Raw genomic sequence first — 26,519 nt, 5'->3', positions numbered from 1 at the left:
GGTAGACCAAGAGCAGCGGAACTTTGAATCGAGTCTTGAAATCTAATGATTCTTTTTAATTTGAAGGGAAAGGAGAAGTGACAAAATTATTTCTGTGGAAAGTATGATGTTTCAGAAAATAACCTTAAGTTGCAGAATAAAACTACTTTACATTTATGTTTTCTCATTCACAAATTAATCTGTATGAAATTTGGAAATACACATTCACAAAACCACACACACATAAACACACACATACAGGTAACTTAAATGACTAAAGTTTTTTCTTAGGAATTAAAATATTTCTAATGTAAATAGGATATTAAAGTCTTTGATAGCCTCCAAATAAGGAAACAATTACTGAAAGAAGTAAATAAGACTTTTTTAATGGAGTTATCCACCATGTTCAAGGAGTTAAAGAAAATCACATTGTAAAGATGTCCTTTCTGTAAAAATTGACATATAGAGTCAATGTAATTGTAATAAAAATCCAAATAGAATTTTTATGAAAATTTACAAGCCAATTCTAAAATTTATGTAGAAATACAGTTGGTAAGGAACAAGGTGGGAAGACTTCCTTTACAGGTATCAGAACAAGATAAAACTATAGTAATCGAGATAGCATCGGATTGACAAGAGGATATACAAATAGACCAATGGAATATAATAGAGAAATACGTTCACGAATATATAAGTATTCATAAATACGTTCATGACTATGTGGACAATTGACTTATGATAAAAATGGTAATACAGAGTAGTAGGGAAAGAGTGACCTTTTCCAAAAATAGTAAGAATTCAAATGGATATACATATGGGAATAAAAGAAACCTCACACCATTAAAGAAAATCAATTCCTGGTGCACTGGAGATTTGCATGTAAAACACAAAACAAAAAAGTCCCCCAAAAGATAGTGGAGGAGAATATCTTCATGATTCTGGGGTAGGGAAAGTTTTCTAAACAGAACAATAAACACAAAGGGAAAGAGTGATAAATTAGGGCTTTATTAAAATTAAGAACTGCTATTCTTCAAAAGATACCACTGGGGCTGGCCCCATGGCATAGTGGTTAAGTTCAGCACATTTCACTTTGGTGGTCCAGGTCTGTGGGCTCGGATCCTGAGCACAGGTCTACACCACTCGTCAGCCATGCTGTGGCAGCAACCCACATGCAAAGTGGAGGAAGACACACACAGATGTTAGCTCAGAGCTAATCTTCCTCAGCAAAAAAAAAGATACCACTAAGACTGAAAAGGCAAGACACAGACTGGGAGTGCTGATATGCAACACCTATAATCAACAATAAATATAGAAATAACTCCTACAAGTCGAAAAGAAAAAATAGTCAATCCAATATGAAAATGGACAAAGTATTTGAACAGGCTTGTCACAAAAAAAGGATAAAGAAAGATATGACAGATATGAAAATGTGTTCAATGAGATTAGTAATCCAGAGAAATGCAAATTAAAACCACAATGATTCCACTGCACACTCAACAAAATGGTTAAAATTTTATAAAATTATATCAATATTTTTATTCACTAAATGAAAAATATTCATTAAAATTCTCCTTTTTCTATATTGGCAAAAACATATGACCTTTACCTAAAATTTTAAGTGATTAATGCTGTCTTCTCTATCTCTACCTTTTAAGAAAGTCCAGTGAACGTTATACTGGGTCCTTCATAATTTATAACCTGATGATACAAGGGCATGAGTTTTCTTCTAGTTTCAAACACATGCTAGATTGAACTAAGATAAACTCCCTTTGTTTCAAACTAATAGAAATGCTGAAAGTGATGTCAGCATCATGGCAGCATGAGTTGTTCCGTTTTTCTTTCCCCTTCAATTTACAACTAGTCAGACATCTATAACCAAATAAAAAATGCCTCTACGCAGCACACCAGGACAACTGAGAGATCCATTCATCTGTGCACCCAAAAGTGGGTGGATTGGATTATGGAGGAGGCAGCAGAGCCAGGGAAGTGGTGGCAGAGGCTGATGGCAGAGAAGCTGGCAATGGCAGGAACCAGCAGTGGACCAGCAAGACCATACTGGCAGAGAAAATGGAGGGTGAAGGAGGTGAGTGGGGGTCTGCCTGGCCACATGTGCTGCAGTTGGAGAGACCCAGGGCTCTCTCTAAAGAGAGACCACAGTAACTAGGGGCAGGGAAAGGGAAGAAGGTGGACAAAGAAAACTAGGAATCTGTTTCCTGCTGTCTGCCCTGGGATTCTGGCTAGAGGATCACCCACAGACCTCTAGGACTCCCCTGCCCCCGATTCAAGGATCCCCCTACCAAGCCATGGGCACACTTAAAGTCCCAGGTGCTAAGCACACATCTCCCCAACATGCCACCACCATCTTTTTTTCCCTCTACCAGTTTTGTGTGTGTGTGCACATGCTCCCAACCTTAGCAGCGAGTAAACTCTGGTAAGACAAACCAAAAACTTGTGCTACAGCACCATATTCTGAAAAACACAAAGAAAGCTCCCAATTATCAATGTGTTGAACTGTTAGAATCAAAGTAAACAAAGCCTAACCTAAGTAAGAAAGGTGTTTGCTATTTCAAATGCAGCAGCAGAGGCACTTTTCATCAAACACGATGAGAAATCACAGTATCACCAAAAGAAAATGACAATTTTCCAGCAATTGAACCCAAAGACAGGGAATTGCAATCTAACTGATAAAGAATTCAAAATAGCTCTTATGAAGAAGTTCATCAAGCTACAAGAAAACTCAGAAAGACAATACAATGATCTCAAGAATAAAATTAATGAACAGAAGGAGTACTTTACAAAAGAGACTGAAATTCAAAAAAGGAACCAAACAGGAATTATGGAGCAGAAGAACTCAATAAACAAAATGAAGAATGCACTAGAAAGCATTAGAAACAGAGCAGATTAGATGGAAGAGAGAACAAATGAGCTTGAGGATAGAAATTTAGAAATCATTCAGGTGAAAGAGGAGAGAGGACTAAGATTTTTTAAAAGTGAATAAACCCTGTGAAAACAATCAGACTCCATTAAACAAGCTCACATAAGATTAATAAGTATACCAGAAGGAGAAGTGAGGGAGAAGGGAGCAGAGAGCTTATTTAAAGGAATAATAGCTGAGAACTTCCCAAGCCTAGGGAAGGAACTGGATACACAATGGAAGCCAACAGAACACCTTATTATCTCAACGCAAAAAGACCTTCCTCAAGACAAATTGTATTAACACTGTCAAAAGTCAATGATAAAAAAAAGAATTTTAAAGGCAGCCAGGGAAAAAACAAAGTAACCTACAAAGGAACCCTCTTTAGGTTATCAGCAGATTTCTCAGCAGAAACTCTATAGGCCAGGAAAGAGTAGAATGACATAATCAAAGCATTGAAGGTAAAAATTGCCAGCCAAGAATATTCCATCAGGCAAAGTTATCCTTCAGATGTGAAGGAGAAATACAGGCTTTCCCAGACAAACAAAAGCTGAAGGAGTTCATCACCACTAGACCTGCCTTACAAGAAATGTTAAAAGGAGCTCTTCAAGCTGAAATGAAAAGATGAAAGTACACAAAACTCTGATTAAGGTGATGAATAGACAATCATAATCAGAATTAGAAAACTGTAACTCTTTTTGAGAATAGTATATTAAATGTAAATGGATTGAACTCACCAGTCAAAAGGCACAGAGTGGCTGGATGAATAAAAAAACAAGACCCAAATATATGCTGCTACAGGAGACTCATTTCAGCACTAAAGAGACACATAGGCTCAAAGTGGATATATACCCAAGAGTGGAATAGCTGGGTCATATGATAATGTTATGTTTAATTTTTTAAGGAACTGCCACTATTCCATTTTACATTCCACCAGCAAAGTATGAGGATTCCAATTTCTCCATATCTTCATCAACACTTGCTATTGTCTTTCGATTCTAGCCATCTTAGTGGGTGTGTAGTGGTATGTCATTATAGTTTTGATTTGCATTCCCAGCTGACTAACGATGTTGCACATCTTTTTATGTGCTTATTGGCCATTTGTATATCTTCTTTGAAGAAATAGCCATTCAGATACTTTGCTCATTTTTTAATCAAGCATTTGATTAATCAAGTAATTTTAATCAAGTACTTATTGAGTTATGAGTTCTCTATATATTCGGGATACAAGTCCCTTATCAGACATATAATTTGCAAATATTTTTTCCCATTCCATGGGCTGTCTTTTCATTTTCTTAATGGTGTTCTTTGAAGCACAAAGGTTTTTAATTTTGATAAAATCAAAGTATCTATTTTTTCTTTTGTTGCTCATGCTTTTGCATCATATCTAAGACTCCTTTGTCAAATCCAAGGTTATGAAAATTTACCTATGTTTTCTCCTAAGAGTTGTACAGTTTCAGCTCTTATGTTAAAGCTTTTGATCCATTTTGAATTATTTTTGTATAAGGTATAAGGTAAGGATTCAACTCCATTCTTTTCATATGGATATCCAGTTTCCTCAGCACCATTTGTTGAAGAGACTGTTTTTTCTCCATTACTTGGTCTTATTACTCTTGTTGAAAATCAACTGACTGGAGCTGTAAGGGTTTATTCCCGGATTCTCAATTCTACTCCATTGATCTATATGTCTAGCCTTGTACCACTGGTGAATTCTATCAAACATTTAAGGAAGAATTAACACAATCCTTTTCTAAGCCACACGATTCTCTTATTGGAACAATTGAACGGGTCCTGAATGATGGAGAAACCAAGAGCAACTGCAACAAGAATTCTTTAGGCAGGTGAGCGATAACTGAAAACCTATTCCACTGTAAACAAAATTCATCTGATCTATAAGCATTTGAGAGCTTTAAAATGTCATACAAGGTTAAGGTTGTGGATTACTGTAGAATACTGACAGCTGCTTTATTCTGAAACTTACTACACATCCTCCAAAAATCATACAGATCAAAAAGGAGAGGGGGAAGAAACATTCATAACACACCTACAACATAACTAGGAAACAGAATACCACAACCATCAAAGCGTAAATAGGAAACTACAGAGCCAAATTCAGCAGAGCCAACTGCTGAGCTATACCAGTGAAAGAGGCAGACACAAGCTTATCAGAGAAGGGTCTAAGTATGACAGAACACAGATAAAACTACCTCCAAACAGAGAAAGTGACACCAAAAGGAGAAAATGCCAAGGAATAGCTCTGGACCTGGCATATCAAAACTCTGGATACTGGGGAAATTAAGAGAAAAGGACTTCAAAGTGTGTGGAACCTGAGATACTAGTGTTTGGAAAACACAATTTGTGATGGGGTAGGGGGGCATGTAGAAAGGCCACACTTGGAGATTTGATGGCAAAAATGGGAAAAAGAGGAGAAAGAGGTGGAAATTAAAGGATCTCTAGAAAGAAAAGAAACACACAAAATCAGAAAATACATCAACCTCTGCCCCACCATAATAAAGAGCTGCATCAACTTTAAAAACTAAGTTTAACTATACAAACAAGAAAGAGTGTTGGAGAACTAAGAAATCTAGTAGGTTAACCAACACTCTCAACCTTGACTATATACAACTTTTATTCCTGATTCAGAAAAAATAAGACATTAAAAAATGAACAGAATCCTCAGTAGCCAAAGCAATCCTGAGAAAGAAAAACAAAGCTGGAGGCATCACACTTGCTGATTTTAAGCTTTATTACAAAGCTATAATAATCAAAACAGTATGGTACTGCCACAAAAGACACAAAGATCAATGAAACAGAATCAAGAGCCCAGAAATAAACCCATGCATACACAGTCAACTAATATTTGACAAGGGAGCCAAGAAAACTCAATGAGGAAAAGATAGCCTTTTCAATAAATTGTGTAAGGAAAACTGGATATTCACATGCAAAAGAATAAAACTGAACCTCTATCTTACACCATTCACAAAAATAAACTCAAAATGGATTAAAGACTTAAATCTAAGACCTAAAACCATAAAACTCATAGAAAACAATAGGGGGAAAAGCTACTTATTGGTCTTTGCTATGATTTTTTGGACACAACACCTAAAGAACAAGCAACAAAATCAAAAATAAACAAGTGAAACTACATCAAACTAAAAAGCTTCTACATAGCGAAATAAGTGATCAACAAAATGGAACGGTAACCTGTGGAATGGGAGAAAATATGTGCATCTACTAAGGGATTAATATCCAAAAAAATATGAGGAACTCATACAACCTGCCAGCAAAAATAATAATAATAATCCAATTAAAAAATGGCCAAAGGACCTGAATAGACATTTTTCCAAAGAAGATATTCAAATGGCAAACAGATACATGAAAAGATGTTCAACACCACTCATCATTGGGGAAATGCAAATCAAAACCACAATATGACATCACTTCACACCTGTTAGAAGGACTATTATTGAAAAGACAAGAGACAACAAATGCTGGTGAGGATGTGACAACCCTTGTACGCTGTGGCAGGAATATAAACCTGTACAGCAACTACGGAAAACAGTATGGAGGTTTCTCAAAAAATTAAAACTAGAACTACCATAAGATCCAGCAATCCCACCCCTTCGTATATATCTGAAGGAAACTAAACCACTATCTCACAGATATATCTGCACATCCATGTTCACTGCAGCATTATTTACAATAGCCAAGACATGGAAACAACCTAAATGTCTGTCAATAGATGAATGGATAAAGAAAATGTATACATACATATACAATGAAATATTGTTTAGCCATAAAAGAGAAGGAAATCCTGCCATTTGCAACAAGACAGATAGACCTTGAGAGTATTACACTAAGTGACATATGCCAGACAGAGAAAGATAAATACTGTATGATGTCACTTATATGTGGAATCTAAGAAAAGAGCAAACTCACAGAAGCAGAACTGATTGGCTGTTGCCAGAGATGTGGGGTGGAGGGTGAGGGAAATGGGTGAAGGAAGTCAAAAGCTACAAACTTCCAGTTATAAGATAAATAAATTCTGTGGATGCAACATACAGCAAGGTAACTATAGTTAACAATGCTGTATTGTATATTTAAAGTTGCTAAGAGAGTAGTAACAAGAAAAGAAAAAAAATTTGTAACTATGCGAGGTGATAGATGTGAACTAAACTTATTATGGTAATCACTTTTCAATATATATACATATCAAATCATTATGCTGTATACCTTAAACTTATGCAATGGTATATGTCAATTACATTTCAATCAAACTGGAAAAAAATTAATTAAAAAAAAGAACAGAAAATAGCATATGACATCCATAGAAAACTACTTAAAAAAACAGATAATGAGAATCAAAGCATTTCAACTGTTGAAAATTCTCTCCCACTCTATCTTGAAAATATTTCACAGAGCAGAAGAAAACTGATGCCACACTCCAACCTGAACTAAAAATCCTGAAACAAGTATTTGCAGACATGATAAAACACCTCAAATAAGAAATCCGAAAACTCTGCACAGATATAGACCAGAAAAAAAAAAAAACAGGAAGAAGTAAAACAAAAGTTGGCTGAATTTCAGAGATTTAAGAAAAAGACAAGAATCACCCTAGAAAGGAAGACCAAAGTATATGGTGCCCTAAATGAATAGATTTGACTGAAAAAGATAATAAGAGTAATTGAGAAGATAAATGAAAATAGCAAAGAGCATAAAAACAAAATAAAGAGATAAAAGAATCAGAGAAAGTGACTGGTACGGAAAAAAGCCAAAAAGATGCAACATATGAAAAACATGTCCATAAAAAAAGACAACAGACAAGCTGTTCAATGGAGCAAAAATAATATTTAAAATATAATCTAAGGAAACTTCCAGAAATAAGACACTAAGTCACTTACAAAGCAAAACAAAATAGGTTGGCATCAGACTTCTCAGTTACAACATACAAAGGAAGATAATAAAGGGACAGCATTTTTGAGAAAGAAAATAGGAGCCTAGGATTTTATATCCAGCCAAGCGAAAGCTACAGAAAAACAGTTTAATACACACAGAAACCCAGGAAACATTATACTCATAAGTCCTCAGAAAACAAGTATTAAAAGATGAGCTTCATTCAACTGTAATATACTATTGGGAAGAAAAACTAAATTAAAAAAGAGTGTATTTAGTATGCTCTTGTATAAGAAAGGAGAGCAAAAAATACATATAGAAAACATATAGGTATAGGCGCACATATACATAATTACATGCAGAAGCAATATTTATACCAAAAGAAACACAAAAAGGATAACTGATAACCAGACACTGATACCATCAGTTACCTACAGGGGATGGATGAGAACAGGTTAGAAGGAATAGTGAAGGCAATGTCAGTTAATTATCCGTTTTAATAAAGGTTTGTCTCTTGCACAATGTTAATCTTTTACATGCTCAAAAAATAAAATTAAATCAAAACAGAGGTGTATAATAACTATAACAATAAGAAAACAAATGAATCCTAAATAGATATTAAATTAATAACATAACCACAAGAAGAAAGAAAATTAATTAACCTAAGTAAATTTTAAACACAGTATGCTGACACATATCCCTAATGGAATATAGTCTAAAGAGAAAAAGAACTACAAAGAAATCTTAAATTTTACTTATAATTTTACTAAGGGTAGTACTATGTATATAAGTAATTCAGAAATATTTTTCTGTAAGATTGGGCAAATGAGCACATTGATGCTGCTAGGAAATAGGGTTCTGTGAAAGAAGGGAGGTACAAATACGTAAAGGGAGAAGGAAGGCAAGAGGCTTACAGTGTTGGGTTGGAATACACAGTTATCAATATAAAATCATGATTAAAAAAATCCTACATCTGTCCACTATAAGAGTCTAAGAGCAAAAAGATCCCAGTAGTAAGGAGTACATCTAGTACTCAGAACTTAGTTTCTTAACACCATCCCCAACAAGGAAGAACCAAGACTCCTTGACTGATTTAATTGAGTTCTGGGGCAAAGAAAACACAAGGTCAGCCTGAACATTTAGTTCTGTTAGAAAGTAAGAAAGTGCTCAAAAACTGACAGAGAAACATGAAAAGGACATTGTTTGGGAAAAACCTATTGGCTAAATCTGGGACAACTTTAGCATCAAAAATCATCATCATCATCATCATCATCATCATCTTCCTCATCATCAAAGGACTGCAATCACTCAAATTATGTTCTCCAATCATAATGGAGTAAAGTTACATCCAATCACAAAAGTATAACTAGAAAAATTCCAATTGTATGGAAATTAGGCAATACACTCTCAATAACTCATGGAACAAAGAACTCAAAACAGACTAAGCTCTAAATATACATATAAAATTTCTTAACAAAATATCATCAAATAAAATTCACAGAATAAATCCAACTAAATGGAGTTTATTCTAGTATGCAATAATGCTTCAACAGTTGAAAAATCATTGTTAACAAAAATGAGAAAAATTCTATGGCCATCTTAGATACAGAAAAGACATTTCACAAAATTTAACATCAATTCAAGATTTTTAAACATCTGTTAGCAAAGTAGGAATAGAAAGAAGCTATCTAAATCTCATAAAGAACATCTACAAAGCACTTAAAAAACATGATGCTCAATGGTGAAATATCGAAAAACTTTCTCTAGAGACAGGGAACAAGACAAGGATGCCTTTATCAGTTACTTCATGTCAAAAGATGTAACATAGCAAGTGTTGGTGAAGATGTGGAGTAACTGAAACTCTCATACATTTCTGGTAGAAAAGTAAATATATTTGTGAAATTGTGTCATAGTATCTAGTAACCTAAATAGATACATCCTCCATGACCCAACAGTTTCATTCCTAGTTATAACCTGGTTATACACCAAATAGGAAGGTATATATACATTCATCAAAGGTGCACATAAAAATGTTCATAACAGAACTACCCATAATAGCCAAAATCTGGAATCTCCCAAAATGTCCATCAATAACAAATGGATAAATAAATTGTAGAATAATAGATTAATGGGATAGTCTAAGGAAAATGAATGATTTACAATCTCACACCACCATTTGGGTGAATCTTGGAAATATAATGCTAAGTGAAAGCAGACACACACAAACTATATAACATATACTGTATGTTATACAGTATGCTATAACGGGACCAGTGAATGGCTCCATCTATACAAGTTGTAAAGCAAGCAAAACTAATCTATGGTCTTAGATATCAGAAATAATAGTTAAACTTGGGGGAGTCCTAACTTCAAGTTGGCACAAGGGGGGCTTCTAAGGTGCTGGAAATGTTCTGACTGGAATTACAGATTCTTTATTAACTGCGAAGAGAAAAACAGTGCCTTGACAATGGAAAGTCTGATGGAGAGCCATCTTAATGAAATGAGCAAACACGATATCACCAATTATGGAAGAAACTGGTAATGTGCTTCCTAATGTGATTCACTAGGATGATCCTATAAGAAAGATATAATATTATTGACACAAATGTTCAAACTGAAACTAAACTTGAGGAAACAATTAGACAAATACAAATTAAGAAACATTCTGCAAGATAATTGGCCTGATCTCTTAAAAATGTCAATGTCATTAAAGAAAACAGTAACAGTGTAAGGTAGCGTTCTAAGTCAGGGGTCAGCAAATTATGTCCTGTGCAGGTCATATCTATCCAACAGTCTGCTCTGGTATGGGCAGTGAGCTATGAATGGTTTTTACATTTCTAAGGATTCTAAAAAAAAGAATAGTCAATGGAGACCTAAATAGCCCAAAAAACCTAAAATATGTACTATCCGGCACTTTATAGAAAAGTTTCCTGATCCCAGTGAAGATTTTAAAAAAACAAACAACACGATCAAAAAAATGGGCAGAGGACATGAACAGACATTTTTCAAAGGAAGATATACAGAAGGCCAATAAGCACAAGAAAAGATGCTCAACATCACTAATCATTAGTGAAATGCAAATCAAAACTTCAATGAGATATCACCTTACACCAGTCAGAATGGCTGTAATTCCCAAGACCAAAAACAACAAATATTGGAGAGGATGTGGAGAAAAGGGAATGCTCATACACTGCTGGTGGGAATGCAAACAAGTGCAGCCACTATTGATACCGACCCTGGTATCAGTTTCGCCACATCAAACCCAGCATATATGGGGTTAAAACCAAAACACTCATTCCCTGCTTACTCTCTGGCTTCCTGCCTCCAGAATCCGCTATCCTCCATAGAGACAGACACCGTCAAGGACAAGCACCTGGACCATCTCCTCCCCACAAAGAGATACGAGCTGGTGGGAAAGCTGCTGACCAGCAAGGTCATGAGCTCCCTCCTCTCTGCAAGTGTCTCAAGGCCAAAGACAGGCTGGCGGGAAAGCTCTGACCAGCAAGGCCGTATGCTCCCCCTCCCCTACCTAAAGCCCCAAATAAAAACCCTTCCTTTTAGCTTTTCGGGGAGTTTGGGATTTCAGTGTTAGCTGCCCTCTCTCCTTGCTCAGCGCTGTGCAAAAATAAAGTTCCTACTTTCTTCCACCACCCCCGGTGTCAGAGATTGGCTTGCTGCGCAACGGGTGAGCAAACTCACTTCAGGTTCGGTAACACTATGGAAACCAGTATGAGATTCCTCAAAAAACTAAAAATAGGACTACCATATGACCCAGCTATCTCACTACTGGGTATCTACCCAAACAATATGAAATCAACAACCCAAAGTAACATATGCACCCCTATGTTCATTGCAGCAACATTCACAACAGCCAAGACATGGAAACAATCCAAGTGCCCACCAACTGACGACTAGGTAAAGAAACTGTGGTATATATATGTACAATGGACTACTAATCAGGCAGAAAGAAAGACAAAATCATCCCATTTGCAGCAACATGGATGGACCTGGAGGGTATTATGCTAAGTGAAATAAGCCAGACTGAGAAAGACAAATACCATGTGATTTCACTTACATGCGGAATATAAACAAACACATGGACAAAGAAAATAGTTCAGTGGTTACCAGGGGATGGGGGGTGGAGGGTGGGCACAGGGGGTGAAGGGGAGCACTTATATGGGGACGGACAAGAAATAATGTACAACTGAAATTTCACAATGATGTAAACTATTATGAATCCCAATTAAAAAAAAAAAGAACTCTTGTGTCTGCAGTAAACAGTAAAAAAAAGCTGAGGGAGATCACTTTAACAAACCCGTTTTTAAAAATATTACTCTATAGTTTCTTCTAAAGTGTTTATTTCTCTATATAAAACTTTTAATCTTTTATTCAAAAAAATAAAAAATAAAATAAAAATCTCTAACTGGATCCTGGATTACCAGGAAAAAAATAAAGCTCTAAAGAACCTTAATAGGACAAGTAAAGAAATATAAATATTGACTGTATATTAGATATTATTGCATCAATTTAAAAATTCTTGGGTGTGATAATTGTAGATTATGTTGGAGAATGTCATTCTTAGGAGATACAGGAAGTGTTTGAAGGTGAAGTGTCATGATGAATGCAAATTACTCTCAATGATTCAGAAAAAAAATCCAGTAATTATATTTATATATTCTTATAAGTTTTACATATTTATATACATTATATATATATATATAAAGAGGGGGAGACTGATAAAGCAAATGTGGCAAATGTTACTTGGTGAATTGCAACATTTTTGCATTTTCTCTATTGGTCTGAAATTTTTCAAAATCAAATGTGTATATGTGGAGGAGGGCCTTTCTGCATCATTGTGCTAAAAGTAAAGTACTGTATAATCCTCAAGAATTCTTTGTCAAAGCTTATAACAGAAATCATTACTCTGTATTGATTAAACCAAGTTATCAAATACCAACATCAAAGTCTTACACAACACCAGCTTTCTAATCACAAGCTATTATACTAATAACAGATACACAATACTATAGTGTACCATACTGTACTACATTATCCTATTCAGATATTATACTATCAGAATTTGAATTGGTAGATTAAAAGCTTCCAGTGTACAGTTGTTTTTTTTTAAAAAAAAAATACTACAATTCTTTAGAGTAGCACTAAAAACTGAATGAGGGAGTTTTCCAAATGAAGACTTTTCCACATATCCTCTCATATCCATTGAGGTATTTTGCTAAAGAGTTGGTTCAACAGAAACTAAAAGAAGGTAATCAGGCCTGATTAAGAGGAGGAAATAGACATTTATTAACATATGCCACCATGGACCTTCAACTCATCAGATCTCTAATCTGGCCCTCAGGCACACCCTCTCAAGACGGCCTCCAGATGACAGAAGAACAATGCTTCTTAGACTTTTCCACTGATGGAACCATAATAGCCAAAGTTAAGAAACGGCAGCCTGTCCCCGACCCCCACCTCCATACACAGGGATACTTGAAAGGTAACTTAAATCAGCCCATCACAAGCACCAAAGTGCTTCAGAGATTCATCGTTTATATGTTTTAAATTCATAGGAATTTTGCATTGTTACATGATAGAACACTTTCATTTTTAAAGATGGTTTTTAAGATGGCAAAGTGAATATATAACATCTCTCCTTCCCTCCTACCTCAAAGCCCTTAAGATGAGAGAAATAAATATATAATTTTAAAAATATATAACAGAACAAATCCACACACACACATATGTAAAAGCATGAGACAAGACTGAAGGGATGCTTACCAAATTTCTGAGAGTGTTTTTAACTGTAGGAGATAAAGAAGAGAAATCGGGTGCAGAGTGAGGAGAGTATAAGGAGATGAGAATTTTTCTGGTATAATTCTACATTGTTTTAATCTTCTTTTCAAATGCATTCATATATCACACTTAAGTAATATTGTTATAAAATGTTTAAAATTAGTGACCTCAAGTAAAGTTTATGCATCCAGAAAAAAACTACCAAATTCACCCTGAGGCTTTGTGTCCCTTCAGCATGCTCTCAGGTACATACCCCAGTTGAAGAAGCACAGTTAGAAATAAAACAGATTTAGAGTTACTTAACTCATCATCTAATTTTAAATATTATATTCTGTTTATGATTATTCCAAGAATATGTTTGATTTATTTGACAAAGTCCATAATGTCATATTTAGGAGATTAATGCACAAGTTAGGAAGGTCACTGAAGTATGCCTCTTCTAAAACAAATTAATAATTATTCTACAAAAAACACTTTAGACATCACAATCTCCAACCTGTAAAATTGATTTTTAAATCCGCTTTCACCATCTCCGTAATATTTCTTGCCACATCACTTTCAGAAGGGACATAAACCAATTCAAATGTAGTTTCTGTATCATTGAAGAAATCAGGCAGATTACTCAAGGGAAGAGGTCGGTAAATAGAAGCCTTTCGAAAATCATTTAGCGTATCTTTGCGATAAAGCAAAATCACTGCAGAGAAGAGGGCTGTCATACAGATTTCCACAACTAGAGAAACTATCTTCCGCCTCTATAAGAGAAATAAAAAGACTGTTAATTAACCTAAGACTATGTGTATGTGTACGTGTGTCTGTATTCATACTCTTAAGCGTATACATGTATACAACACAAAGTTATATTATTCAGCTTCATTCTACAATATGAATGGTTCTCTGGATTGTTTTTTCACCCTTTCCCACATTTCATTATTCTTTCTATTGATTTACCCTATGGGTATTCTTCAGATTTAGAAGTGCTACCCTCTGCCATGGGACAAAAGGGGGGAAAAAACACATAAACCAAAATGAAGTGAAGAAGCTATTAAAATTTTTCCCTTTCAGGTTCATTAGCCTTTACAACTATTTCCTACAGATACCTCCACTTACCTTTAATATGAAATTTTTCCAGAGAAGGATTCCAAATTGGTTGAGCCACAACAAATCCATTTTACCACAAAGAACGGAAGTTCAACTCTAAGGAAGCAAAGATTTTAAAATTTTAGGTTACCTGCCAAAATGTTAAATTTAGTCAAGTAAAAGGATTACTTCATTGTTTTACTCGTTTCTTTGTTCAATTTTGGAAGATAACTACAAAAAAAAACAACTTGAAATAAATACTAGGCTGCTCCTGTTTTCATATAAATTCACATCTAATGATCTCCTAATATGTATGAAAACATTAGGCAACAGAAATGCAAAGATCAATAAGTTGAAGCCTCAGGTTTATAAAGATGTAAAATGTAAATGCAGAATATCAATTATTATTTTGATAGGCTCTGAAACTCTCACAAAATATAATGCTGAATAATTATTTATTTAAAACCTACTCTGTGTCATATTCTATGCTAAGCATTAGATGAATTCAAAACAGTCATGATTCCTTCCTCATGGTGTGGATAGTAGGGCATAGTAAGTGAGAACCCAGGATCTGAAGTTACCTGAGTTCCAATTCTAACTCTCTCACAAGCCGTATAATTTTGAGCAAATAATTAACCTATGGCTGCTTATCATCCATAAAATCAGAAAAATTACAATACTTACTTTGTAAGGTTTTTACTCTGGGGTCATTTGCTACTATGGAGGGGGTAGCTGAAAGGCTACGCACTTTTTCTTAATTGTGATAAAACATACAGAACGTAAAATTTGCCATTTCAACTATTTTTAAGTGCACAGTTCAGTGGCACCAATCACCACCATCCATCTCTAGAATGTTTTTCATCTTTCCAAACTAAAACTCTGTACCCGTTAAACAATAACTCACCATTCCCTCCTCCCCTCAGCAACTGGGGCAACCACCATTCTACCTTCTTTGTCTGTGAATTTGACTACTCTAGGTACCTCATATAAGTGGAATCACTTATTTGTGACAGTATTTGTCCTTTTGTGACTGGCTTATTTCACTTAGCATAAAATGTCTTCAAGCATCATCTATATTGCAACATGTGTCAAAATTTGCTTCCTGTACACCACACTGTTAAACCAGAATTGGACTTCAAGACATACCACAGGGGAGAAGGAGGTGCTGTGTATTGCATTAGTACTAAAAGGCATTGCATCCTTTAAGGGAGTGAACCAGAAAGAGTAACCAGAAAATACAGCAAAGAAGAACACCAGAATTGAAGTAATTCTGAAGTTTCCCTGGCAGGCAACAAAGAAATTCAATGATTTCTGGCCAGAAGACAAAAAAGAAGAGTGCCTCAGAGAAACTGAAGGTACTGGGGAGATAGAGGAGCCCAGCCTTGATCTGAGCTTAAGTGGATCTCATCCTAGTTAGCACGTCAATCACTTTGATTACTGAGATGACACACTCTGCCAGGGCCCCAGAAGGATCCAGATAGAATAAGAAAGTCTTTAAAAACTGAATTGACACTGCAACCAGAGCCCACAGAGGCAGGTTGGAACTTGTGGTTTAAACCTAACCAAGTAGGGTTACCAGATAAAATACAAGATTCCCAGTTAAATTTGAACAATTATATAAAATCACAATAGATAAATTGCAATAGAAAGAAATGAGACAGTAAAGTAAATCTACATGAAGAAATAAAGAACACCAATGAAGATTACAATGGAAATATAAAATCAGTATTAATGGTCCATAACTCATTTTTCCCATATGTTTGAAAGACAACTGTATTTAAAAAAATTATAAATCCATGTTGATTTTGCAAACAACATATAAAGATGCAGTTGTGACAATAAGAAAATAAAGGGTGGAGCAGAGGTAAATAGAAGCAAAATTTTTGTATACTATCAAAATTAAGTTGGTATTAATTTAAACTAAATTAAGATGTAAATTATAGTCCACAGGCCAACCACTAGGAAAATTACTAAAAAAAAATATTGTACAAGATACGAGAAAGGAATCAAAATGGTATACTAGAAAATACCTTACCAAAAAGAAGACAGTAATGGAGTCATTGAGTAACAAAAATTATATAAGACATAGAGAAAACAAAAAGCAAAATGGCAGAAATAAGTCTTTCCTTATCATTAATTACATTAAAGATAAGGAGATTAAACTCTCTAAATGGCAGAGATTGGCATAATGGGCATGAAAACTTGATTCAACTATATGCTGCCTATAAGAGGCTCACTTTAGATCCAAAGATGCAAATAAGGTGAAAACTAAAGGACAGAAAAAGATATTCCACACAAACAGTAACCAAAAGAAGACCTGCAATGACTGTACTAATATAAGACAAAATAGACATTAAGATAAAAAGTGTTATGAGACAAAGACATTATATAGTGATAAAAAGCTCAACTCATCAAGAAGATGTAGCAATCACAAACATATATGAAGCTAACAACCGAGCTCCCAAAAAATGTAAAGCAAAAACTGACAGAATTGAGTAAGAAATACAAAGTTCAAAAATAATAGTTGGAGACTTCAATACCTGACTTTCAATAGAGAATAGGACAACTAGGCAGAAGATCAACAAGGAAAGAGAAGTTATAAACAACACCATAAATCACCTGGACCTAACATATATAGAACAATCTACCCAACAATAACAGAATACACATTTTTCTCAAGCGCACATGAAACATTCTCCAGGATAGACCATTAAGCCACAAAACAAGTCTCAATAAGTTTAAAAAGATTGAAATCATACAAGTATCTTCTATGACCACAATGAAATTAAATTAGAAATCAGCAATAGAAGGAAATCTGGAAAATTCACAAAGATGTGGAAATTAAGCAATATACTAATAACCAACCAATGCGTCAGAGAAGAAATCACAAGGGAAATTAGAAAATACTGTGAGATGAATGAAAAACATACAACATACTAAAACTTATGGGATGCAGTGAAAGCAGTTTAGCTGTAAACTCCTACCTTTCAAATCAACAACCTAGACTTCCACCTTAAGGAACTAGAAAAAGAAGAGAAAACTAAAACCACAGAGAGCAGAGGCAGAAAATAATAAATATTAAAGCAGAGATCAATGAAATAGAGAATTTAGAAAAATAAAATCAAAGAAACCAAACATCAGTTCCTTAAAAAGATCAACAAAAGTGACAAACCTTCATCTTGACTGACCAAAATAAGAGAGAAGACTCAAATTACTAAAATCAGAAAAGATAGAAAGGACATTATCACCAATCTTATAGAAATAAAAAGGATTATAAGAGAATATTGTGAACAATTTTATAACCTAGATGAAATGACAAATTCCTAGAAACACACAAACTACCAAACCAACTCAAGAACAAGTAGAAAATATGAATAGACTTATAATGGAGATTGAAGCAGTAATCAAAAACCTGCTAGCAAAGAAAAGGCCAGGATCACATGGCTTCAAGGGTGAATTCTACTCAACATCTAAAAAATAATTTACACGAATCCTTCTATTTGATTTTCCAAGCAACAACCAATTCCCCAATTCTTTGACACCCCAACAAAGTGTTCTACAATTCAATTCAACTCTGATACTAATAACCCAGGTTAAAGTCTCCATTGGACAAGACTACCTTCACTTCAGATGCCAGCTGCAAATAGGGTCCTCAGGTTATCCACACTTCTCCTTGGCTAACTACAAATTTGGGGTTCCCACAATCCTCCCTCAAGTTCAATAATTCACTAGAATGACTCACAGAACTCAGGAAAGTACTATACTTAAAAGAATAGTTTGTTACAAATGAACAGCCAGATGAAGAGGTACATAGGGCAAGGAGTGGGGGGCACGGTGCTTCCATGCCTTCTCCAGTATGCCACACTGCCAGTACATTGATGTTTTCACCATCCCAGAAGTTCTCCAAACCTCGTTGTTCAAGACTTTTTATTGAGGATTCATTAAGTAGTTACGATTGATTAAATCAATAGCCATTGGTTATTTAAGTCAATTGCCATCCTCCTCCCCTCCTGGAAGCCAGGGCATGGGGTGAGGTCTGAAAGTTCTAACCCTCTAATCACATGGTTGGTTCCTCTGCAACCAGCCCCATCCTGAAGCCACGTAGGGGCCTACTAAGAGTCACCTCATTAGCATAAACTCAGATTGGTCAAAAGGGGCTAGTTATGAAGAACAAAAGATACTCCTACCACTCAAGAAATTCCAAGGACTTGGTGGGTTCTGTGCCAGGAACCAGGGACAAAAACCGAAAGTATTTTTTTTTACCATAACTTCTCAAACTCTACCAAAAAATAGGAGAGGAGGAAACACTTCTTAATTCATTCTATAAGGCCAGAATTACCCTTATACCAAAGCTAGAAAAAGACATCACAAGAAAAAAAAAACTACAGTCTAATATCCCATATGGATAAAAATGCAAAAATTTCAACAAAACACTAGCTAACTGAATCCAGCAGAATATCAAAAGGATTATACCCATGGGGATTCATCCCATGAATGCAATGCTGATTTTCATGTGAAAATCAATGAAATACAACATATTAACAGAATGAAGGAAAAAACCCACATGATCTCAATTGATGCAGAAAAAGCATGTGACATGATCCAACATCCTTTCATGATTAAAAAAAAAACAAAACTCAATGAAGTAGGAATAGAAGGGAACTTCCTCAACATGATAAAGGGCATCAAATGAATATTCTAATATTGTATTGGTGTGTCTAAATCATTTATAAATCTAGCATAAGGGTTAAAAGATGAAAGTATTAAAAATAACTATAGCTACAATAACTTGTTAGTGAATATACAATATAAAAAGATATAAAATCTAATGTCAAAAACATAAAATGTGGAGGGGAAAGTGTAAAAATGTAAAGCTTTTGTATATGTTCAAAGTTAACTTGTTATCAGCTTAAAATAGACTGTTACGTCTTACGTAAGCTTCATGGTAACTGTGAAACAAAAACATATAGTAGATACACAAAAGAGAAAGAGAAAGGAATCAAAGCATACTGCTGCAGAAAATTACCAAATCACAAAGGAAGAGAGCAAGAGAGGAAGAAAGGAACAAAGGAACTAAAAAACAGCCAGAAAAAAACAATTAACAAAATGACAAGATTAAATCCATACGTATTAATAATTAGTTTAAATGTAAATAGACTAACTTCTCCAATCAAAAGACAGAGTAGCTGAATGGATTAAAAGACTCACTTCAGCTTTAAAGACACACACAGGCTCAAAGTGAAGGGATGGAAAAACATACTCCATGCAAATGGAAACCAAAAGAGAGCAGGGGTAGCTGTACTTATGTCAGATAAAATAGACTTTAAGCCAAAATCTGTAACAAGAGACAAGGTCATTATATAATGATAAAGGGATCAATTAGTTAAGAGGATATAACAATTGTAAACATGTATGCACCCAACATCAGAGCACCTAAATATATAAAGCAAATATTAAAAGAACTGAAAGGACAAGCAGACAGCAACACAATAATAGTAGACTCCCATCACCAGCCTCTGCAGCAGTGTGCATACCTGTGGCAGTATCCTGCAGCCATGGAAGTGCACACTGACAGCCAAGGCCCCTACAGCTACTTGTGGACCCAGATTTGCCCTTATCTCCAGGCAATGGCCAGCACCCCTGGGCTCACGTGCAGCTAGCTCCTCCAGCTGTGTATCTGCATGTCCCTAGCCTGAGTCCTGACACTAGGCTCCACTGCTGTTCACCCGTGGTAAGGCCTTGCAGCCACAGTAGAGCACCCTGACAGCCAGGGCCCCCACAGCTGCTTGTGGACTTGGCTCTGGCCCTGTCTTCTCACTGACCTGCACCAGCGGGCTCAGCTGAAGTTAGCCTCACCAGCTGTGCACCTGCACCCAGCTAGCCAGACTCCTGTCACCAGCCTCCTTTGCTGTGCATGCCCAATGTGAGATCCTCCAGCCACAGAGTGTACGCCAACAACCAGGGCTCCTGCAGCTGCCAGTGCACCCTCAGTTGGCCCTGGCCCTCGCTGCTGGCCCTAGCCCCCACCACTATGTGTGTATCTGCAACCAGCTCCTGCCACTACACAGTCACTAGCTGCTGGCCCCCGCAACTGAGTGTAGTACACACCACCAGCTCCAGCCACCAGTGCCGCCTGCCCTGCTCCATAGCCTCTGGACCTGGAGGCACTGCCGAGGACTCTAACGGCCCTTGCAGGCATCGTGGACTCCCCATAGTGCTCACTAAAGACCATACAGTTGTCAATGCTGTGGACTCCAGCAGCCCAACCTGAAGAGACATCATGCCCCGCTGGATCCGGAGCTGCCACATGCCCCTGTACTTGGCAACCTGCACCACTACATTGCAGGGTCACAACACACTCCAGCATGTCCCCATCCACAGGTGAAGGTCTTTCTTTACCGAAGTCAGTCCATAAAATCTGGAAGAGGTGACTACTTCTTCAAAGGTGCAGACACCTATGTAAGACTACTGGGATCACAAAGAATCGGGGAAACATGACGCTACCAAAGGAACTCAGTGAACTTTCAGTAACTGACCCCAAACAAATGGAGATAATTGAATTGACCTACAAAAAATTCAAAATAATTGTTCTAAAGATGATAAAAGAGCTCAAGAGAACACAGATAAAAAAATTTCATGAGGGTATGGCCCCGTGGCCGAGTGGTTAAGTTCACGCGCTCTGCTTCGGCGGCCCAGGGTTTCATCAGTTCGAATCCTGGGCACAGACATGGCACCACTCATCAAGCCATGCTGAGGCAGCGTCCCACATGCCACAACTAGAAGGCCTACAACTAAAAATACACAACTATATGTTGTGTATGTTTACCTGGGGGCTTTGGGAGAAAAAGGAAAAATAAAAAAATAATACAAATAAAGAAATCTTTAAAAAAAAATTTAATGAAATCAGGAAAACAATGCAAGAACAAAATGAGTTTAACAAACAGATAGAAAACAATCTCATTCACAGGAGTATCAAAAGCAATAAAATACTTAGGAATAAACTAAGGAAGTGAAAGATCTTTTCACTGAATGCTATAAGACACTGATGAAAGAAACTGAATACACAAATAAATGCAAAGATATTCCATGTTCATGGATCAGAAGAGTTATTGTTAAAATGTCCATACTACTAAAAACCATCTATAGATTCGATGTAATCTCCAGGTTTCCAGGGGCTGAGGGGTGGGGGAAATGGAGAGAGGTTGGTAAAAAGAACACAAACTTTCAGTTATAAGGTGAATAAGTTCTGAGGATCTGATGTATAATATGGTGACTTTGGTTTATAATACTGTATTGTATAACTGAAATTTGCTAAGAGAGTAAATTGTAAGTGGTCTCACCAAAAAAGCAGGGGGAGGGGACTATGTGAGGTAATTGATGTGTTAATTAACTTGAATGTGGGACTCCTTTCAAAATGAATATATATATAAACCATTATTTTGTACACTTTAAATATACTACAATTTTTTCAATTTTACCTCAATAAAGCTAGGGGGGAAATTAAAGAAGACCTAAAGAAATGAAAGACATCCCATGTTTATGGACTGGAAGATTTACTATTATTAAGACAGCAGTACTCTCCAAACTTATCTACAGAGTCCATCAATCTCCCACTGCCTTTTTCTGCAGAAATGAACACACATCCTAAAATTCATAGGGACTTGCAAGGAACCCTGGGTAGCCAAAGCAATCCTGGAAAAAAGAACAAAGTTTGGGGTCTCACACTTCCTGATTTCAATACTTTCTACTAAGTGATAGTAATCAAAAGAGTATGGTACTGACATAAGCAAAGAGATATAAACCAAGTGGAATAGAATTGAGAGTTGAGAAATAAACCCAAGCTCATTCAATGAGGAAATAATAGTCTTTTGAGGAAACAATAGTTTTTTGAACAAATAGTGTTTAAATAACTAAACAGCCACATGCAAAAGAATAAAGTAGGACTCTTACCTCACACCATATACAAAAATTAATTCAAAAATGGATCAAACGCTCAAATGTAAGAGTTAAAACAATAAACTCTTAGAAGAAAATATACAAGTAAATCTTTATAACCTGGATTTAGCAATGCATTCTTAGATATGAAACCAAAAGAAAAGATAGATAAATTGGGCTTCATCAAAATCAAAAACTTCCAAGCATCAAAGGACACTATCAAGAAAGTGAAAAATCAACTTACAGAATGGAATAAAATATTTTCAAATCACATATCTGATAAGGGTTTCATATCCTGAATAGATAAAGCAATCTTACAACTCAACAACAAAAAGACAAGCCAATTAAATAACGGGCAAAAGGATCTATAGACATTTCTCCAAAGGAATTACACAAATGGCAATAAGCACCTGAAAAGATGTTCAACATCATTCGTCATTAGGGAAATGCAAATCAAAACCACAATGAGATACCACTTACCCACTAGGATGGCTATAATTAAAAAAAAATTTTTTTCAACAGAAAATAACAAATGTTGGTGAGAACAGAAAAACCTGGAACCCTCCACACGCTGCTGGTGAGAATGTAAAATGGTACAGCTGCTCTGGAAAATAGTGAGGCTATTCCTTGAAAAGCTAACATATAATTACCATCTAACCCTGCAATTCCACTCCTAAGTACATACTCAAAGGAATAGAAAATATATGTCCACACAAAAACATGTACACTAAGGTTCATAGTAGGATTATTCATAATAGCCAAAAAGTGGAAATGACCCAAAAGTCTGTCAAGTGATAAACAAAATGCAATATATGCAAAATGGAATGAGGTACTGATACATGACACAACATTCATGAACCTTGAAAACATTAAACTAAGTGAAACAAGCCTAACAGAAAGGGCCACATATTATATGATTCTATTTATCTAAAATACCCAGGATTGGAAAATCCATACAGACAGAAAGCAGATCAGTGGTTGTCAGGGCCTGGAGATTGCGGGGCTGGAGGAGGGGGGCGTTGGGGAGTGGCTGTTCAGGGAGCACAGGGTTTATTTTAGGAATGGTAAAAATGTTCTGGAATTAGTGGTGATAGTTGCACATCATTTTGAATGCAACAAAATCCACTGGATTCTAATACTTTAAAGTGGTAAAAATGGTGAATTTTACCTCAATTTTCAAAAAAAGAAAAACCCTGCGAGATGGGTAAAATGATATTCCTACACTATAGCTGAGATTCAGAGGTCAACTCTCTTGCCTAAAGTCAAACTAAAACCAAAGTTGACAGCATCTCCCAAAACCTTCCTTCTAACCCCTAAGCTATAACCAAAATAAAAAACTAAAACAGTTAAAATTCAACCCTAAGTTCCTAGTGGGTTTTTGCGCGTTTGTACTTGTTGAGAGGAGGGGGGCGTGCTCTCAGGCTGCAGGGCGGAGAGGGTGGGCCCCGGGGAGCCCAGGGCCTTGGGGAGGAGGACGAAGGGCGAGGACGCCTGCACACTCACCGCTCACGACTTGCAACCGCCTCTGCCGCTGAGGGGCGCGCGTGGAGCCGGCGCCGCGCCTCCTCTCAACGATCCCCGCAACCGCCGCGCCCCACCCCACGCTGGCGCGGCCCCGGCCAGATACCCTGCGGGCGGGAGGGGGCCCAGCGCGCGCCGCCGTGGGTGCTTTCCCCGCGAGCGCGCCCACGCGCCCCAGGCTCCAGCTCTTGCCTTCCTGTCCTCCCCCAGGCGCGGCCCGCCTTTCCCACGCTTCCGAGATACATCCCCGCTTGCTCCTCCTGGCCCACCTCCCAGTCCCCGACCTCCTGAGGACAGAGACTGGGAAGCCAGGGCAGTGACACACTCGCCTAGGCTGCAACATTTATGGGGAAACCGACTCAGTAATCAAGATAAGTACTTTTGTCAAAATTGACTATAGTGGAGCCATCTTTAAAGGAAGTCGGAGCTGCTTTTCCAGAGAAACTGCTTTGCTGACTTAAAGCTTTGGACTCGGTCAAAATGGCAGTTGTTCGAGAAGTCAGCAGGAGAACGGACATTCTAATCAAAAGGACTGAGGAACAGAATCAAGAGCTAGTCAATGTTTAGCCAAGACTAGCTTCTGCTTCCAACTCCAACTAAAATTCTTTGTAATACAATCTCTCTTCCTTCCTTTGAAGCAAAGGCAAATAGAAGCAAATAAACATCTGGCTTTCTCACACATGTTCGTATTCCTATTTCATATCTCTTTTAATTAGTGAGTAGTTGGTTTTGCTTTTTTCTCCTCAAGAATAAAAGACCAAATTGCTTATTTTCTTTATACCTCTGTATTTTTTAAACCCAATAAATGTTACATAATAATTATTATAACAACACAAACAATGGGCCATAAACATTTCTGTAATCCCCGCAACCCTGGGCATGCATTTCTAGGAGAGGTGAACTGAGGAAGTAAAATTGTGTAATTGAAATCAGCTTTTGCCAAACACCGCAGCATCTTCTCTCTTTTTTGATGATATGAGATTAATTTATGTGGCTACTCTGTGCCAAGCACTGTGCTAAGTACATATTTTGACACAACCCACGAACTGTCTTTTATTATGATGTGACCATTTCCTAAGAAAAGCCCTATGGGGCCCAGCCCCACGGTTGAGTGGATAAGTTTCTGTGCTCAGCTGCAGCAGCCCTCAGTTTGCTGGTTCGGATCCTGGGCGAGGACCTACACACTGCTCATCAAGCATGCTTTGGTGGCATCCCACATAGAGGAAATAGAATGACTTGCAACTAGGATATACAACATAGTTTTAGGGAGGAAAAAAAGAGGAAGATTGGGAACAGATGTTAGCTCAGGGCAAATCTTCCTGACCAAAAAAAAAAAAAAAAAAAGAGCATACCTTGGAGAGAAAAAAAAAGAAAGAAATGCCCTGTGTAGCTCCCAACCAAAATATCAGGGGAGCACAATTTAAGCACTGGAGCCTCCTGACCTGTCTCCCAGGCTACACTCTTGCTCATCTGTTTCATCCTATACATTGGTGCAAGATTAAACATCTTTCTAAATGTTTAATCTCTTTGAGCATATAATTCCTTTCCAAAGAACCGCCCTTCTTAGTCCCCTGACTCCAAGAAGCATTCCATTTTATCTCCTGGTGCTCCCAGACTTCAACCCCAGGTTTCAGCCCAACTCTGTCTGCCAAGACACTGTTCGAGGACTAGACAACATTCCTTCCATCCCTGGGCTTCTCCTGGCCTGAAATGCCCTCTTCCTGCCTCTCTGCCAATGTAGCTTAATGGTTAGGAGTGGGGTTCTGGAATCTGATTTAAGGGCAGATCTCTACTCCTCTGCTATGTACCGGGTGACTTTGGACAAAGCCCTTCACCTCCAGGAGCCTCGAACGGACAGTGAGGCTAATAACAATACCAACCTACCACAGAGAGGCTTATCTAAGTCAATGAGATGATGCACATAAGACGTGTAGTGCAATACCTACTACACAGTAGAGATCAATAACCTGTGCTGTTATCACTGTTGTTATCATTATTTTTATTTTTGGCCTTGCTTTATTCCCCCTCCTTCATAAAATCCTTATCTAATGACCCCAAGTCAAAATAATCTCTCTCTTTCCTCTGAATTATCAAAAGCCTTTACTTTTCCCATCACTGATTTGGCTAGAGTTGACTGCCCTGCATCGTTACCTTCTTGTGCACACATTGTCTTATTTCCTCCTCTCGGGTATAAGGTCCTTGAAGAAAAGACCTAAGTCTTCTTATGCATTTTGGCTCTTTGTGTGACTGAAGCCGTCACGTTGCATCTTGCCCTGGGAACTTCCTCGTTTTTGAAAACTGAAAGTTAGTCGCACTGGTTAGCCTAGGAGAAAATTGTGCACTTACAGCAATCAACGGCGGGAGATCTGGGGGTGGGGACGGGGCTGGGTGTGGGAGGGAGGCT

General features: G+C 37.0%; 1 protein-coding gene across 5 annotated transcripts in view; it reads right to left on the bottom strand.

Moving 5' to 3' along the window:
* LOC103568054 (phospholipid-transporting ATPase ABCA3-like) overlaps positions 1-26,519 on the bottom strand; it is a 205,007-nt gene that overhangs the window by 177,801 nt on the left and 687 nt on the right. For 2 of the 5 annotated variants that reach the window (XM_070568433.1, XM_070568436.1), the window contains exons 1-3: positions 24,098-24,329; positions 14,690-14,776; positions 14,079-14,334 (exon numbers count right to left, since the gene is read on the bottom strand). In XM_070568433.1, the coding sequence (XP_070424534.1) occupies positions 14,079-14,334; positions 14,690-14,749 (316 nt within the window). In that variant the 5' untranslated portion in view covers positions 14,750-14,776; positions 24,098-24,329. Of the gene's footprint in view, positions 1-14,078; positions 14,335-14,689; positions 14,777-24,097; positions 24,330-26,266; positions 26,439-26,519 lie in introns of those variants that run through there. The other 3 variants (XM_070568435.1, XM_070568438.1, XM_070568434.1) reach the window with 2 other exon arrangements.

The sequence above is a fragment of the Equus przewalskii genome, chromosome 12, assembly GCF_037783145.1.
Source record: "Equus przewalskii isolate Varuska chromosome 12, EquPr2, whole genome shotgun sequence".
Taxonomy (NCBI): domain Eukaryota; kingdom Metazoa; phylum Chordata; class Mammalia; order Perissodactyla; family Equidae; genus Equus; species Equus przewalskii.
This window is presented reverse-complemented; position numbering and strand designations above follow the sequence as displayed.